The 19,827-nt window shown below is 43.2% G+C and overlaps 1 protein-coding gene across 1 annotated transcript in view; it reads right to left on the reverse strand.

The window, feature by feature from the left end:
* Positions 1-19,827, reverse strand: part of top3a (DNA topoisomerase III alpha) — a 147,931-nt gene that overhangs the window by 87,430 nt on the left and 40,674 nt on the right. Inside the window, exons 9-10 of the mRNA XM_084329100.1 lie at positions 17,654-17,728; positions 17,202-17,284 (exon numbers count right to left, since the gene is read on the reverse strand). Of these exons, the coding sequence (XP_084185226.1) occupies positions 17,202-17,284; positions 17,654-17,728 (158 nt within the window). The remainder of the gene's footprint in view (positions 1-17,201; positions 17,285-17,653; positions 17,729-19,827) is intronic.

Below are 19,827 nucleotides of genomic sequence, written 5' to 3' on the forward strand. Positions count from 1 at the left end.
CCAGAGAAAGACTTTCGTCTTGTTTACATCAGGGTCCCCCATTTCAATTAATCAGGAAAGTGTACAGTAGGAAAGTGTACAGTATTTCAATAGGCAACCCTGAAAGGATTATTTTTCTAGAAGAGCAACACAGCCAAAACAGACAGTGGAGCTGTTTGCAGATAGCAAGCATTTTGACTTATTGCGTGGTGGCGATGTCTCGCAGATAATACAACTACAAGTATGATTATATAATATATATTTTATTTAAAAAAAAATTGTATATATAAAATATATATTGGCAGGTAAGAAATATGCTTGGCGGGTAGACTCTTCCCATCTACCCGCCACTGGCCGGTGAGTCAAAAAGTTAATTTCGCTCCCTGGTCCCACTCCACTGACACATGCCTCCTCTATTTGAACGACCACATCAAACAAGAGGTGGACGCGGGCAAATACTGCGGCATGGTCATGCTGGACCTACAAAAGGCCTTCGACACTGTCAATCACTCCATTCTAATGGACAAGCTAAAAGCAATTGGTTTTGATAGCTTATCAGTGAGCTGGATGCAATCCTACCTGGAGGGGAGAGAACAGATGGTAGAGGTAAACGGTACTCTATCCCCCCCCCTCACAGTGAGCTGTGGTGTTCCACAAGGAAGCATACTAGGACCGCTACTCTTCCTAATTTATGCAAATGACATGTCGTCAGCCTGTGACTGCAACTTGTTCCTGTTTGCGGACGACTCAGCCCTGCTGGTCTCTGACAAGAACAAGTTGCAGGTTGAAAAAACCCTCAGCACGGAACTAGGCAAAATCTGCATATGGCTCGCTGATAACAAACTATCATTACACATGGGCAAAACAGAGTCCATTCTCTTCGGTTCAAATAACAAACTCAGCAAGACCGACGGCTTCTCAGTTACAGTGGGTGACAATATTGTCACAAGGAAAGACGAAATTACCTACCTGGGTTCCATCCTAGAGGCAAATCTTTCCTGTGACAAAATGGCATCCAATGTAATAAAAAAAAGTCAACCAACGAACTAGATTCTTGTACCGGATCTCCTCTCTGGTAAACAAGAATACCCTGAAGACTCTGGTAGGGTACTATGACTATGCGTGCACCTCATGGTACCAAAGCACCTCAAAGGCGCTTAAAACAAAATTACAAACATCACAAAACAAACTGGTCAGACTACTACTTGACCTGAACCCCAGAACCCACCTCACCCCTGCCCCCAACCTAGGATGGCTTAGAGTAGACGACAGAGTACAGCAACTTGCAATGGGCCTGGTCTACAAGATACACTATACGACCGGGGTGCCCATGTACATGTCAAAATACTTCCCAAAGGTCAGTGAATACCACAACCACTACACCAGAGGAAGCTCAACAAATCATGTTAAACCCAGATTCGGCTCAAACAAGGGACTAAACACGTTTCGCAATTATGCCACAACAATGTGGAACGCCCTACCCAAAGCTGTAAAGGAATGTGAATCCCTGCCCACATTCAAAACCGCTCTTAAAGAGCACCTACGGGAGGCTGCAATTCGAAACTAGCCACCGTAAATGCCCAAAACCCCCACCACCTCCTAATAGACAGTCTCCTCCCCACCGCATGTATATATTCCCTCCCCGCCGTATGTATATTTCCCTCCCACCCCCTCCTAATGTACAGTCCCCTCCCCATCATATGTATATACTCTGTCAGGATCTAGGGGTAACAGTACTGTATATTTGAATACCGCTTATGTCACAAATGTATCAGTACCAAATACCTATATGTCCCTATGCCATAAATGTCATGTATGTTGTGTATGTCATAAATGTCTATATGAATTGAAAATGGGGGACCCTGATGGAAACAAGACAAACGTCTTTCTCAGGTCTGCATCCCCTTAACAATTGTATGTATTGAGCCGTACTGTATTGTACCCATTCTGCAATCTGTTAAATAAAGTTTTCATTCATTCATTCATTCACTCCAATATAAGGTCGCAAAAAAAAGTTATTTTTTTATTTTTCGTGCCGTGATATAGAATGAGATAAACTCTTGCCAATGGAAATCAAGTGCTGCCTCCCGCTACACTGACTACCGTACATTAACGTTTCCCTCGCGTTAGCATTAGCGTTAGCTTTAGTGCTAGCTAACGTTGTCATAATATCTAGATCTGTGGTGTCAGCTGGATGACGTTGACTTCGTTTGCAAACGTTAACGTTCGCTATCTATATGGCGTTGGCAGACGAGGCTGGCGTTGTCCAGTTGAGACATTACAGATCATGATGCTATGATAGCGTCAGCTAAAGCTATTCCCTGCATGTCAACAACTCGATTCGACTGAGGAAGTCGAGAAGATACCACACGCTAAACCGTCCCCGGACCCCGCAACCTAGTATAGACAGTTCCAACTTCAGTGTGTGAATTACGTTAATCCCACAATTACTCAACTGCACTCAATATTTAAATACCAATGCTAGTCTAAATAGATGTAGACAGACAATGTACGTATTAAAAAATAAAAATAAAAATAATAATAATAATAATAATAATAATAATAATAATAATAATAATAATAATAATAATAATAATAATAATAATAATAATAATAATAATAATAATAATGCAATACAAGTCTGAAAATGAAGGGATTATGTCCATGAGTGTCATTTTTAGAAATGACGGCCTGCCTCTTATATAAGCCTCTCTCTAATAAAGGCCTGGTGCTCTTTGCAGCTGAGGTAAATAGAAGACCCGTCCTATATTTGAGGATTTACGGTAGGTACTACATACGTCTCAACTTTTATTAACTATTATTGACCGGAGCAATATGCGCAAATGTTCTACGTTATACTGTATGCGTAAATGTCCGCTTTGTGCCTAAAGTCAAGACTCAACAGTGTGTGCACACTGCAACATAGCTGCACTTAGGACGCTTTCACATATAGTTTTGGTGGACTCGGTGCGGTTCTGGTGGTGAAGTTGCAACATTGTTGCATTCTTCATTTGGTTCGCCTGCGTTCACATAGCAATCTGTCAGGCGCACCAAACTATCTGAACAATGTCACGCGGTCGAAAAGGGCGCTCGTCTATTGGACAGTGGAAATGTGTGTGTGGCTGCGAGCCCGTGTGTGCGCGCGCGCGTGTGTGTGTGTCTGTGTGTGGACTGCGAGCTCTGTCTGACTCCAGATCAGCGGAGGCGAGTTGTTCTATTGAAGCCGATTACCACCATCCTCTCGCTAAACAACTTGTACACCACGTTGTTATATATAATTATAAAATAATAACAATATAATAAGCCGCGTTTTTTCTTCCTTCTTCCCAAGATGCACAGTTAGATATATAGATATATAGATAGATAAATAGAGAGATAGATGCAGTGTGCTTGTTTTGCATTGAATGCTGCGAGCAGTGAAGCACTTCCTATATTTGGTTCGTGTTTGGTCCGATGAAGCGAACCGAGACCTACGTTTTCAGGCGGACCAGAGTTCGCCTGTTTGGTCCGGCGGACCGAGTTCGACCGCATTCACACAAACCCGAAAAACCGGACTATCGAATTCTGGTCTGATAATCCGGACCAAACAGCCCCTGTGTGAAAGCGACCTTAGTCGCTTGTTCACCAACCATCTCAACATTTGTATCCTAGACATTTTCAACAAGTCAAAGGAAGACAAATATTAGCTAGCTTAACTAGTGTTAGCTCAGAAGCACAGAACCGGACGACAACAATAATACTTCCGGTTGGGGGGTTTCAAAATAAAAGAGTGAAGTCTAAAACACAGAAACTTTTTTTTTACGGAGATTGCGTTCGTCACCAACCCCGGAGCTGTGAGCTTGGCTGGCCGTTCACACTAATACAATTGGCTGTATTAGAGGGTGGGAGAAGCTGGCGGGGTGGGTCCGGGACATTGTAAACAGCGACTCCTACAGTTCGGTCGGGGGCGCCTGCTAAGCGTGGATAGGACCTGAGTGGGATAGTGTGATCCTTCCACACGCTACGCCCTCTCAGGGAGGATCCGCGCTGCCAGGTGAAAAGAAGCGGTTGATTGGCTGGACGTGTGTCGGAGGAAGCACGTGATAGCCTCCACTCTCCCAGATGATCTGACTGTGGGGGGTAAGTGCGCAGCGACCAGGAAGGGGATTGGGAATTGGCATACGACTAAACATTGGGATGGGAGAAAAATCTGCGGAAAATGGAGGGGGGAAAAGATATATAAAAAAAAGAAAACGAAAATGATCGGTTCCGTCTCTGTGTGGATGTACACACAATTGTCTATACACACAGAAGCATACTGGTAGTACAATGGTGATATGATAATTATAATAGTGTTATTACAGAGATATCCATCTATGATAGATTATAATAGTGTTATTACGGAGGTATCTATATCTATGATAATTATAATAGTGTTATTACGAAGATATCTATCTATAATAGTGTTATTACAGAGATATCTATCTATGATAGATTATAATAGTGTTATTACGGAGGTATCTATCTATGATAATTATAATAGTGTTATTACGGAGGTATCCATCTATGATAATTATAATAGTGTTATTACGGAGATATCTATCTATGATAATTATAATAGTGTTATTACGGAGGTATCAATCTATGATAATTATAATAGTGTAATTACAGAGATATGTATCTATGATAGATTATAATAGTGTAATTACGGAGGTATCTATCTATCTAATATCAACATTTTGTCCGATACCGATAACCAATATTAACATTTCTGTTATGGCCGATAACCGAAATGACCAATGTCGATATGATCTGTATAAATAAAAAAAATTATGATAATCAAATTTTTTACATATTATTTTTGTACATACTGGAACAATGTTAGCCTACCGATATTATCGGCCGATATTGACATTAAAATGTAATATCGGAAATTATCGGTATCGGTTTGCAAAAAAAAAAAAAAAATGCTTTTTTTTTTTTTTTTGAAATTATCTTTTTATTGATTTTCACCATGGTCCATACAAACAATAGCTTGATTTCGCCTTCTGCTGTACTAATTGCATCAATTGTTAATAATTATTACTTAACTTAAAAGTTGCAGTGCAGAAGTATCATTACGTGCGTGAGGACCCATACAGTCAATAACATCCTATACTTTTTTTTTTCTAGACAAACAAAAACGATAACAAAAAAATAATAAATAACAAAACGCAACAAGACAAAATTATATGTTATGGTACCTCTCCAATATATCTGCATTTACCATAAAGTAAACAAATAACCAAATAATATGTTGGGGTGCATCTTCCTGATACTCTCCTCCATTTACACAAGTTTCACTTAACAATTATCCCGAATGATCATTTCTATACACCTTAAACAAATGAAGGTCGTAACGGTGTAATGTACATTATCCATCTTTCCCATTTCTTCCTAAACTTATCCTGTTGCAACCTAAGAGAAAAAGTAATTCTTTCCATCTTAAAAATATCATAAATAATATCAATCCAATCATCCACTGTAGGCATTTCTGTTCTTAACCACTTTCTAGTGATGGCTTTCCTGCTGGCCGCACTTAATATCTGGAATATATATCTATCCCCATTTTCTAATGGCCTGGCGCCGAAGTATAGGCTTTCCAATTTAAATGGGATGTCCCACTGGAATACTTTTTCAAAGATTGTATGGACCTCCCTCCAGAAAGGCATCAGCAAGGGACATGACCAGAATATGTGGTAATGATTTGCCTCTGAGAGGCCACTCTGTCTCCAGCAGTTGGAAGATTTGGTATGGTGGCTCCCTTGAGCTGGAGTACTAAAGAACCTAATCAGGGATTTCCAACAAAATTCTCTCCATACTGGTGAACTTGATGTTTTCCATTGTATTTCACATAAATCCTCCCATTCCTCTTCTGTTATATTTAGGTTTCCCTCCCTTTCCCACTTCTGTTTTACATACAATGAATTACCTTTCGTCTGTTGTAATCCCTTATAGTCTTGAGATGGTTTTTTGGTTCGAGTTCGAGACATAAGCCCCTCTGAAGACTTTTAATAAAATATTTTCAGAAAGTGTTTGTTTACTTTGCTTCAGTAGTTGCTCAATATGGTGCCGAACCTGAAGATATCTGTAAAAATCTTCATTTTTCAAACCATGCTGCACCTTCAGATCTTGAAAGCTCTTCATTGACCCCTGATGTAAAAAGGTAGAATATGCTGTTAGGCCTAGAGTCTCCCACCCTTTAAACCGTACGTCCATTCTTTTGGGTACGAACTATGGGTCATACGCACACCATCTCAAAACTTTTATGGCTTCTTTAAAAAATTTTGGGGCTGTTACCTTACTCCACAACTTAAGTGGTAAACTAATCGATGGATTTCCCATCTCCCTTAAATCATTCATCAAAGCCTTATCCCCAATTGCAGCTTGAATTGGATACTCTGCTGTTACCGCCATCTCAATCTCCTTCCACCTGGCAAAATATTCTGGATTACACCAACACGTCATTGGTCTTAATTGAGCTGCAATATAATAGTCCTTCAAACATGGAAGTGCAACCCCTCCCCTGCTCTTTGCTAGTTGTAGACTCTTGTATCTAATTCTAGGTCTCCGTCCTTGCCAGATGTACCTTGAAATAAGTTTATCCCATTCCTGAAATTTTTGGTCAGGTAGGTCTAGAGGGAGGGCCTGGAACAGATAGAGTAATCTCGGCAAAATATTCATTTTTACCGATTCAATTCGCGATCCAAAATTCAGAAGAGGTATTGCATCCCATCTCCTTATGTCTTCTTTAATCTTTTGATTCAGGGGGAGGAAGTTAATGGTGAACAAATTTGACAAATCTTTTGGTATATTTACTCCCAAATATCTCATGGATTCTGCTTCCCATTGTAATTTAAATTTCGTCTTTATATTTCTTGAAGGGCTATATTTAAAACTAAGAATTTGCGTTTTCGTTACATTCAATTTATACCCTGAGAATGACCCATATTGTTCTAAAAGCAAAAATAACTGTTTAAGTGAATGTTCTGGGCTTGATAAATACACTAATACATCGTCCGCAAATAAGGAATTTTTTTGTTCTCCCCCCTTCATATCTATCCCTTTAATATTTGTATTCTGTATAATCCACTGACTCAGGGGTTCAATAAAAATTGCGAACAATAAAGGACTAATTGGGCAACCCTGCCTAGTCCCGCGTTCTAGTCCGAAGGAACTAGACACTGTCCCATTTATCTTAATTCTTGCTCTTGGTTTATCATAAAGAGCCTGTATTGTTTTAATAAAACTGCTATGGAAGCCAAATGTATCCAAAACCCTGTATAAAAATGACCAATTCACACAGTCAAAGGCTTTTTCGGCGTCCAGCCCCACCAACACTGCCTCTAGATTATGCTCTTTTATATGATTAATTACATGTAAGGTCCGTCTGATGTTGTCTTGCGTTTGTCTTTCGCGGACAAAACCTGTCTGATCTAGGCTGATGATTTGTGGTAAAAGTCCCTCTATTCGCTTTGCCAGTATATGCATAAAGAGCTTATAATCTTGGTTGAGAACACTTATCGGCCTGAATGAACCACACTCAGATGTATCCTTTCCCTCTTTTGGAATCAGTGAGATTACCGCTTCCCTCCAGGAGGGGGGTATTTTACTCTCCTGAAGGACCCAATTAAAGGTGGATTTCAGCACCGGCATCAGCGAATCTTTCATTAATCTGTACCACTCTGAAGGAAATCCGTCAGGTCCCGGGGCTTTACCTGGTTTGAGATGAGCTATGGCCGCACTAATTTCTTCCTCCGATATTTCAATTGCGAGCGGATTACTCTGTTCACTGGTTATTTTTGGAAGATGAATTGTCTTAAAGAACTCCTCCATCTTTGTTTTGTCAAATTGGGGTTGGGAATATAATTTCTTAAAAAATGTTTCGAAACAGTTTTGTATATCACTTAGTTTGTGTTGCATAAGGTTAGTCAGAGGGTCTTTAATTTTATGAATTGAATTCTCCGCCTGTTGTTTTCTCAATTTATACGCCAACAGTTTACTTGCTTTTGCCCCCCCTTCATAGTATTTCTGTTTTGTAAATATCAACTTTCTTTGAATATCTTCTGTATAAATCTCATTTATTTCATTTTCTTATTTATTTGTTCTCTAATTATCCGGTCTACTGTGTCTTTATGGTTTCGTTCCAATTGTTTTAATTCTGATTGTAAATCGTCATTTTTTTTTGCCGAGACCTCTTTAAATGAGCACTGTATCCAATTATTTTACCCCGCAGAACTGCTTTACATGCATCCCACAGTATCGGAGGGGAAACCTCTCCATTGTCATTCTGTTCCAAGTACTCTCTAATATCCACCTCAATTTGATCCTTCATATGATTCAGGACGAGGGTATTTAATCTCCACAGAGTATTTCTCTGATCCTGTACTAGATTCATTTTTAAATAGACAGGGCTGTGATCCGAGAGGTCCATAGTGCCTATTTCACAGTCACCAATCATGTGTAAGTCTTTACCAAAAGCAAAGAAGTAATCAATCCTTGAGTACATCGAATGTGGGTTGGAGAAAAATGTGTAGTCCCTCCTTTGTGGATTCAACTCTCTCCAAACGTCTATTAACCCAATATCCTTCATTGCGGTATTTATTTTCTTGTTTGTCAGTTTTGGCTGAGTTATGCGTGTTTTGGATGTATCAAGATTAGGATTTAATCTAATGTTGAAGTCCCCTCCGCAAATCAGGACCCCCTGAGTCTCTGCTATTATCAAATCAAATAGAATCCTATAAAATTCCCATTTCGAGTTAGGTGGGGCATAAATGTTTAGTAAAGTTATCAATGTCCCGCCCAAATTTCCTCTTATCAAAACATATCTCCCCTCCGTATCTTTCTTTTCAAATGTGAGTTCAAAACAAAGTTTGCTGGAAATTAGTATCGCCACTCCCCTCCTGTGGCCCGCCGGATATGAGGAAGAAAACTGGTATTTAAAACCCATTCTCTTCAGTTTTGCATGCTCTATGTCTGTAAGATGCGTTTCCTGCAAAAAAGCCACTTCCACTTTATCTCTTTTCAATTTAGTTAATATCTTGCTTCTTTTGATTGGATTGAGTAAACCGTGCACATTATACGTTACAATTTTAACTGCTTGCATATTGTCCAATAGAATTAAACACAATTATCAATAGTGAACTCACTTTATCTAAGTTAACCCCCCTGGGGCTGCAAAGAACAGCAGCCACCAAAAAAACGTAAATGAGCAAAATAATAATACAAACATTAACAACAAAAATGACTTCCATTTGTGGGGTCTTCCTTATGACCCTAATTGAGCCCCGACTGTAAGAGGGCTTTGAGGGATAACCTCTCCCCCCTATTGGTGGGAGAGGGCCTTCACTTGTCAGCATTTTCCAGTCCATGCTGCTGTCCATTAGGTTATGTGCAGGCTAAGGAAACAGCCCCGACCACACATGTATATTCGTTAGTTATTGCCCACAGAGTACTCTTCTCATTTGCAGTAATTATTCACAGTCTGTCCCGAATGTCCTAGGCTGGGCTCGGAGTTTTTAAAATATATTGAAACTCAATCTCTCTTCGGTGGGCTCACCAGATAAACGTCAATTTCCATCACTTTCCATTCTACTTACAGTCACTCTGAGTCCTGGTCCTAACGCCTGAAAGCCTGGAGTTTATCTTTGTAGTTTCCCCTCCCGTCAGCAGCTTCTTTGTTCCCCGTTTTCTTGCTCGTGCTCCACGATAGGCGCTGGACCTGCTCCAACAGAGACGCTGGTTGTTTGATGACGGTCACTTGGAGCCCCCTCTTGGCCATGTCGCTGGTCGCATCCACCGCTGATCCATATAGCACCATCCCCTCCTGGTAGAAAACTCTCAGCCTGGCCGGGAACGGAGTTTGAAAACGAATATTCTTCTCCTTCAGCACCGATTTCGCTTCGCCGTATTCCCTTCGCCTTGTCAAGACATCGGGGGCATAGTCATGGTCAAGGTTTACCCTTCTCCCGAAAAGTTGAAATCCCCGCTTCTGCCATGCCTGTTTCAGTATTTCTTCTTTCATCCTGTAGCTGGCCAGTTTGACTACTATGGACCTTGGAGACGCTTCTGGTGGCGGCTTCTGCATCATGGCGCGGTGCGCTCTTTCAACTCGTATTTCGAACGTGGCCGGGAGCTCCAGGTGTTCTCTAAACAGGCTTTCTACATAGGAAACCATTAACGGAGTTCCGTCTTCTGCTCCCTCTTTAACTCCGTGGATTCTAATGTTTTCACGCCTGGAGCGACCCTCCAAGTCAGTCAGTTTAGCGTGCATTTGTATCTGGAGTGACAACAGTTCAGATACCGCCCCCTCCGCCGCTTGTATCCGTGTCTCAGCCGTCTCTATTCTCTCTTCCGCCATCTCGATTCTAGTGTTAGTTTTCTTTATTTCTTCCCGAATCCTCTTCAGCTGCTGGCTGTTGTCTTTCCTGAACTCTCTCAATTCTTTCAGTATGAGGTCCAGGCCCGCTCCGCCTGTTTGTTCTCAGTCGCCGTCCGGCGTATCATTATCCTCCGTGTCACTGCTGGTCGGTGGGTCATTCCCCTCCATAGCCCTGCTCGTTGAGTTCTTTGTCTTTCTAGGCATTCTCAAGGCGCCCAATCTTGCATCCAGTTGTCTCAAAACTTTTAGTTGATTCGAGTCGTATTGGGCTACTTTTAACTTAATTGGTCGAGAGCATGTTTTCCTATGCTGCCATCTCCTAGCTCGCTCAACCGGAAGTGTTTAACATTTATTTAACCTTTATTTACCCAGGCAAGCAAGTAAGAACAAATTCTTATTTTATTTATTGTGAAAAGTATGCATTCCATAGTTTTGGGGGGGAAACCCCGCATATATCGGTTGATATCGGTATCGGAAATTAAGAGTTGGACAATATCGGTATATCGGTGAAAAATCCAATATCGAACATCCCTACCCACAACCCTATGCTTCATCATTGTCACATGCCAGTAACGTTACCCAAACAAACTCTACATGTCTAAAAAAGAAGAAAAAAAACACACACACAACGGCAGACAGAGAAATAATCATCAGTTGTTCACATCGGCTCAGTTTTGCTCATCGGACCAATACTGATATATGAAAAAATCATGATACTGATATTGTCACCGATACATCACTCATCCCTAAGTGTTATATCACTGTGTAAGCCATTAGAAGCTCTTAAACACATTATTCCATTTGACTGCCTAAAAGCATAATTAAAAGTCCTTCAAAAACAACATTCGCCATTGTAGTCATCCTCAAATCGCATCAATCAGGAGCACCTGAGGATTAATAACAAGCACACCCAGAAACTCAACCTCAAAGTTCGACAAGGGGATTTGAATGGCTTGTACAGTAACGTTAGCTAAATATATATACGACTTAGTGGTTTTCATAAGGGTGAATTACCTGTGCCTAGCGACTTTCAAGTCTCTCAGAGTACTTTCCACACCTTTTCAACTTCAACGGCAGTGTGAATGTGTATTTAGTAAGGTAAGCCGAGATCAGATACAACTCACACCGTATATAAACCAACAAACACATAATTAGTTAAAGACGGAGTGCAATTTCTGGTAATCACTTACTCACTAGCTTTGTATTCCATTGAAAACACTTATTACACTGTATATGACTGTATATACACTGTATATTACACACTGTCCTGTATATTGTTATGCACCTTCACACTGGTATGGCCCTTTGAGGTAACGGTAAGGGTTATGTTGTGAAGGATCAGATTAAACCGAATATATATATTTATTTATGGATATATATTTAATAGTATTTGTATATCGTTTGATATCCCTTGTATATTCTTTGTACATATACACTGAATATCCCTTTAGTCTACTACAGCCCATAATAGTTCATTCTCTCATTGGACAAGAACCTGGCGCCAGCAGACAGGCCCCTTGAGTCAAGTTCAATAGTGCCGACGAACATGTCCCAACTAGCCCCGGTTCCGCGTAGGAATACGGCTACCGAAATACGAATGGTACTATTTGTTCACCGTGAATATAAATATGGCGCAAGTAAAGTAGAACTTTCTTTTAGTCCATTAGTCCTTTACCCTCCAACCTAGTAACAGACGTGAAGCCTCACCCACGACCCACGTGTGGTGCAGTATGGCCTATTTTGGCCCCAGAATAGGCATTGAGACCTTGTGTAAATTCATAGCTGAATTGTCATAGTTTGGCACTGTACCGTCGAGTGGGACGTATTTCTATTAAGTAATAATAGTCTATTATGTATGGTGCATCGTTCGGTTAAAGTTCTAAAGTGAGCAGCACCCCCAACGTTTCCTCGCGTTATCTCGAGTCTTAACCAGGCTGGGCAGACCACGCGTGGTGCTTTCATCCGAGGAGTTCTGGGCGAGGACGAGTGGACCTGCACATTGGATTACCTACCCGGACGACTGCTGAGCCTATACGGCATGGAATATCTATTTGCTTTGGGTGCTTTGATTTGTGGAGCGGATAACAGCCAACGCCAGTGAGTGTTGGAATTACCCCCGAGAGGAGCCCAGGTGAGACGGCGCTCTACCCAGACCGAGGCCGCCTCGCTTCTCCTTCGTTGTGGACCTACAGCTACCGTCTACAAGAGGGCCCAAGTGTATTCATCTGTGGATCAAGATCCTGCGGGCACTGTTTTCTGTACCTGAATTCTCCCCAGGAATCGTTGGCCAGATGGGATGCAGCTGACGGCTCTCCAAACCCCCCCCCCCCCTTACTGACTTACAACCAGCAGGACCCCTTTAGTATCCCGCTATAATCCTTAAGTACCATCGCTATAGTTTCCCTAAAGAACCAGGTTGTATACTTGCTTCCTGCGTAACCAGAGATTGGACATTCAGTGTTGATTTGCCTACGAATACTCATTTGCCTTACAAGTGCATTCAAATCATAAATGTAATTAAGTGAATGTTGTATATACCTTTTGCTATATTAAACCTTCGACTGTTATATTTGTGTGGACCTGGTTTCATATGTGGGAAAGTGTTCATCATACTTAGATATCGTGTACTGGATGGCCAGAAGTTAAAGTACATCAAGCGGTAGTGGTTTAATGATACCATACTTATCAATACAGTCAGGGAATTGTACCCCTCAGTTACAGGTTAGGTTTATAAACCAAATAAATGTGTAAAAACAAAAAAGATGTGGAGAATTGAATCAGATTAGGACATAAACCATCAGGCGTTCACTGTATTAGAGCCTTATTAACAGATTATTGCCTAAGGAGTTTCACACATTGCACCTGATGAGGAATGTGCATACTGTATAGCCCTGGAAATGTGCTACTGTTTCCCACATTCTAAACCTTACACTGCATTTGTGTCAGTCAGACAAACAAACAAACATGTCGGTAGGTTATGCTTGGTTGTGGTTCTGCACTGGGCGAGATGGAGTTAACTCGCCAGCAGAGAAGTCAGTGTCCAGGCAACACCATGAAGCACAGTCACTAGTTTACTGCGTCCTTTTCTGAAATCTATTTGCGGTGGACCCGTCAGATATTGTGACGGGCCTCCGCCACACTGACAACACAACACTGAACAGTGGGGACGACCACAATATTCAATTCAATGCAATACGAACTACTTTTTTCGTTGACATCATGACTTACATCAAGCATATCTATTGCATACAAAATGGTGAATGTGCCCTCTGCTGTACAAACTGTGTAACGGGGCAACATAGTCTAATGTGATTACTACTATGGCAGAATAAACTGTAGACCAGTGGTTCTCAAACTTTTTACACCAAGTACCACCTGAGAATGTAGCTGGCTCTCCAAGTACCACCATATGACCGGCGTTAAAATACAGTCTATTCAGCTATGCACAGTTCACGCAGGAGGCAAATGTATTCCTAAATAATACTATTATTTATTGTTAACTTTTGTCAGACACAGCCACAATGTACAAAGGGATAGCACTAGAACTAGCAAACGCTTCCACACAACTCATACAATGCAAGGGGCATTGAGAACATAATAACTAACATTCTCACATAGCAAGTGAGAAAATTAAGAACTGTATTTCAGCAAATGTACTTAATTCTCTCTCTATCTCTCTCACACACACACACACACACACACACACACACACACACACACACACACACACACACACTCTCTTAGCTGTCCATCGTGTTCGATGATGACGCTTGCTCCAGGGATGGGGAGAGGGGGGGGTGGGGAGGGGAGTTAGCGACACTGCCGCTGGTGCCACTTCTCGTGGGCGTTGAGTCCGATCCTTGAGCCGCACACCCGTCCACAGATGGCGCAAGGGAAGCCAGATACCTGGGGGATGCCAGCCGCCCGCTGGTGTCGTTGCGTGCGCCTCTCAGATCTTCGGTCTTGGTTCGTTTGGTGTATTTGGGAAACTGCAGTGGCACAAGTGACTTGCCAGGCTGATCTGTCGAGTGCCAGAGTTTCAAGCTGCGTGATGTTTGCACACTTTAGGAGGTCCCTGGTGTAGTCCTTAAAGCGTCTCTTTTGGCCTCCAGCAGCCCGCTTTGCTCCTCTCAGTTGGCCATAGAGGACTTGGCGGGGCAGGCGGTGGTCAGGCATACGTATGGTGTGCCCTATCCAACGAAGATGTTTTTTGGCCACAGCTGCGGCCATACAGATTGAGTTGGTGTTGTTGAGGATGTCTGTGTGGGGGACTCGATCTTCCCAGGTCAGGCAGAGGATCCTTTGGAGGCAACGGATGTGGAAAGCGTCCAAGTTGGTGATGTGCCGGCGGTATGGGGTCCAGGATTCTGCTCCATAGAGCAGAGTGGAGAGACATACTGCGTTGTAAACGGCAACCTTGGTGCTGATCTTCAGGTTTCGGTTTTCAAAAACCCTGCTGCGTAGGCGTCCAAAGGATGATGCCGCTTTATTGATACGTGTGTGTATCTCCGCGTCAAGGGAGCAGCATGAGGACAGAGTGGAGCCGAGGTAGGTGAAATGATCCACTGTTTTGAGTGGAACACCGTTTATGTGAAAACTGGGAGGTGTAGAGGTTCGGGAAGTGAGTTGGGACATGACTTCGGTTTTTTGTATGTTGACCTGGAGACCGAAGGATTGGTACAGGCTGGATATGGTGTCGAGAGCATGCTGCATAGACTCTGGACTGTGAGCTAAGATGGCACAGTCATCAGCGTACTGTAGCTCACATACTTGGCAGGATTTTGTCTTTGTGTGTGCCTGGAGCCGGCGGATGTTGAAGAGGCTACCATCAAGGCGGTATTCCACATGGACACCGTCTTCATGTCCCATGGCTCGGCGGAAGAGGCAGGTGACGGCAGAGAGGAGGAGATTAAAGAGCACCGGAGCCAAGACACAGCCCTGCTTCACCCCAACATTAACCTTAAAGGACTCTGACTGGAGTTCACCCGTCTGGACTCTGGCTTGCATCCCGTCATGCAGCTGCTGAAGGATGGAGAGAAACTTGGGTGGTACCCCAAGTTTGTTGAGGAGTTTCCAGAGCAGCTCACGGCTGATGGTGTCGAAGGCTTTGCTTAGGTCTATGAAGGCTATGTAAAGATCCTTGCGATGCTCTCTGCTCTTCTCTAGCAGCTGCCTCAGGACAAAGACCATGTCGGTGGTGGATCTGGTCTTCCGAAAGCCACATTGCGTTTCCGGAAGCGCAGCTTCAGAGATGTTTTCCACCAGCCTGTTCAGCATGATCTTCGCCAGCACTTTCCCTGCGATGGAGAGGAGAGAGATTCCACGGCTGTTTCCGCAGACTGCTCTGTCCCCTTTCTGCTTGTAGATGACCACAATGTTTGCATCCTTCCAGTCCTGTGGGAGGGTCTCATGTTCCCAGATGTTGCAGATCAGGAGGTGCAGACGGCGCGTGAGGAGGTACCCTCCGTGTTTGAAAACCTCTGCTGGGATGCCATCGGGTCCAGGGCTTTTATTGTTCTTTAGACCCGCAATGGCTTGACTGGTCTCAGAGAAGTGTGGTGGGGTGTCCAGGTGCATGACTGGTGGCATGTCTGGGAGATTATCCAGGATATGTGGGTCAGTGGGGTTGGTGTGATTGAGTAAAGACTCAAAGTGGTTTGCCCAGCGGGTGAGGATCTCATGTCGGTCCTTAAAGAGTTTAGAACCGTCGACTGATCGAACTGGAGCAGTCGCCCGCTTCCTGGGGCCATGCAGTGCTTTGATGGCATCGTAACGCACGCACGCACGCACGCACACACACACACACACACACACACACACACACACACACACACACACACACACACACACACACACACACACACACACACACACACACACACACACACACACACACACACACACACACACACACACACACACACACACACACACACACACACACACACACACACACACACACACACACACACACACACACACACACACACACACACATTTTGTTACAAAAACTTTATTTCCTGCATTCTGGTGCAGGACTTTTTGAATTCTTACCCTTTAAATGCCAGTGTTTGTGATGGGCATCACAAATTATTGTAAAAAAGAAAAGAAAACACATATTCAATAATCTTTTAAATTTTTACCCTTTAAATGCCAGTTTGTGTGATGGCATCACAAATTATTGTTAAAAAAACACACAAAGTAAAATATTTTCAATATATCAAATGCAAAGTAAATTTTTCTGGGGGGGATTATTACAGGCTAGGCATGTCAATGATTAGCAGCAACACAGATTTTGATGGATTTTTTGTAATGTCAGATTTAACACCAACTCTTTTCAGAAAAGTGGGAGTATTTCATTTTTTATCTGACATTACAAAAAATAAAATAAAAGAGGTTATGATCAGGGCTGAAGTTGAATTAAAGATTTATGACTGTTTAGACTGAATTACTCTCTGTCACAGTGATCTCCTGGTTGTTCCCCACTTAGGTTATCTAACTATCGCGCCGCCGCAACCAGAAACACTGGCCTGGCCTGCTTCTAAGTTCAGTGGCCTGACTGAAAAAAAGAAAGTGTGCTTTTTTGTAAATGTTTTCAAGTACCACCAGCAGTACCACCAAGTACCACTAGTGGTACGCGTACCACAGTTTGAGAACCACTGCTGTAGACGATATCACAACAATATGTATTGTCATGTATTTGTATTTGCGATATATTGAATTACAATATATTTTCCCATCCCTAGAGTATGTTTATACTGCTTTAGCATCAGACAAACAGAAACATACGCACACACACAAGCGCACACATACACACACTCACCCTTGAGTATAGAGTTTTTCTGCAATCTTCATGGTCTCTTTGGCACTTATTTTCAGCTTCCTTGAGGCCAGTTTCTCCATTTCCTATTGGACAGATATACATAATACAGGCCTGTCAGAACGGCTCACAGCAAGGAACCACTTTATGGAGTTGGTTCGTCAACTTGAAGAGATTCTCTCGTCAATATTCACTAAATATCTGTACTACATACTGTAGATTCTGCCTGAAAACGAAGTGTGTTGAGTGTATGAATCACATTTGAATATTAATTACAACATTTATGTATTATTACCACATCAAAGCAGGCGTAAAATGCTTAGAATTAACAAGTTAATTGTGTGTTGTAATTTAGCTAGAATGAGTAGTACCAATAAGAAACAATCATTAGGCATTGGGCTGTATTGTATAGTATTGGCTTTTACTGCAGGCAAATTATATATATATATTCTCACCACTGTGTCCAGGGGTAATGGTCTCCATTTGCTCTTGGGTTTGCTGGTTACTGAGGTGACTGTTGCTATGGGATCCTGTGAAAGAGTAAGATTATATGCATTGTTCTCTAGACTTCTAGAGCTCCTATTATGTTAAACCTGATTTAACCAGATGACTAAGAACACTTTCATTCTCATCCACAGCAATGGCCTGGAGGAGGAATTGCAGAAGGTGTTGGTCCCCTCTTTGCTGCTATAACAGCCTCCACAGCTTCTTCTGGGAACAGGGTTCCCACAGACATTGCAAAATGAAATTCAAGGACTTTTTTTTTATCCACTTTTTAAAAAAAATCTCCCATCCCAATTTCGCTGTGCCAATTCTCCCCTCCCCTGTCTTTTTTTTTTAATCCACTTTTTCTCCCATTTTCTATTTTTCTCCCATCCCAATTTCGTATCATCCAATTCAACCCTCCCCTGTCTCGAACGCTGTTTCTTGCCTCCCACAAGCCGGCTGCAATGTGGACTAAGTCATACATAGCACGAGTCCCCTCCGATACTCAAGGTAACAGCAGTCGCATCTTTTCACCTGCGCGGCACGATCTTTCAGCGTCAGGGGTCTGCGCTTTGTGATTCTACTGCGCAGGCGCACCAACCGACCTGTAGGAGTCGCTGTCCACAACGCCCGATCCCCACCAATCAGTTTCCCACCCCCTAATACTGCCAATGTGTATTAGTACGGACGACCAGCTAAACTGAAAGCAATGTGGAGCGCTGGGCTCGAACAGGCGAACCCAGCGTCTCCAGTATTCGTGGTGAGCGCCTTGCCCACTGCACCACGTAGCCGCCCTCCCCTCCCCTGTCTTGAAGGTTGCTCGCATATGCCCCCCACTGGCCGGTTGTAGGGAGGATAGAAGCCTTGCATCACGTGTCCCCTCCGATACACGAGGAGGCAGCCTGTCGCATCTTTTCACCTGCCAGCGCGGACTCTCATTGGCGAGGTGTAACGTGTGGGAGGCTCACACTACCCCCGCCATTTCCTGTTCCTGCTGTGCAGGCGTCCCCAGCCGACCTGTAGGAGTCGCTGTCCACAACGTCCAGATTACCACCCATCGACTTCCACCCGCTAACTCTGCCAATTGAGTTAGTATGACGGCCGGCCAAAGGCAGGCAAGCCGACAGCCGGAGTCGAACCTGGTGTCTCTTGCGTTGGTGACGAGAGCAATGTCCGCTGCGCCACACAGCCACCCCAAATTCAAGGACTTTCAAGTACTTTCCAAGCACAATTTTTTTTATTTCAAGCACCTTGTTAAAAAAAGTGGCTGTTTTCAAGGAATTCCAGGCCTTGACTTTTTTTGGTAAAAAATCAAGCACTTTCAAGGATCTTGTGCGAACCCTGTGGGAAGGCTTTCCACTAGATGTTGGAACATTGCTGTGGGGATTTGCTTCCATTCAGCCACAGGAGCATTAGTTAGGTTGGGGCGATTAGGCGGCTGGCTGGCAGCGTTCCAATCAAAGACGTTGATCCAAGTCATCTCATAAGGTGTTAGGGGCGGAGCTTCCTACAGGCGATATAGGCGTTTTTTTTTTGGCTTGGCGCTGTTTTGGCACGCCCCTCTATATCTATAACCATTATTTTTACATTTAAAAAAATATTCTAACATGGATTCTTAATAGGACTAGTTGTTAAAGACCCCTAAATATTCAGCACAACAATTGAATGAGGTTGGGCCGGCTGGGTGGCGCAGCGGTCTAAGCGCTCGTCACCAACGCAAGAGACACCGGTATCGAATCCGGCTGTCAGCGTTGCCTCCGGCTTGGCCGGCCGTCATACTGGCTCAATTGGCAGAGTCAGCGGGAGGGAAGCCGGTGGGGTGGTATTCTGGTCGTTGTAAACAGCGACTCCTACAGGTTGGTCAGGGCGCCTGCACAGCAAAGAAGGGATATGTTTTCTTTGGTCCACTTTTTCTCCCATTTTCTATTTTTCTCCCATCCCAATTTTCATATCGTCCAATTCAACCCTCCCCTGTCTTTGAACGTTGTTTCTTGCCTCCCACAAGCCGGCTGCAATGTGGACTAAGTCATACATAGCACGAGTCCCCTCCGATACTCGAGGTAACAGCCGTCGCATCTTTTCACCTGCGCAACTCGATCTTCCAGCGTCGGGGGTCTGGGCTTTGGAGGGGCCCCGCCCCGTC

This window comes from Notolepis coatsorum, assembly GCF_963971535.1.
Source record: "Notolepis coatsorum genome assembly, chromosome: 14".
Taxonomy (NCBI): domain Eukaryota; kingdom Metazoa; phylum Chordata; class Actinopteri; order Aulopiformes; family Paralepididae; genus Notolepis; species Notolepis coatsorum.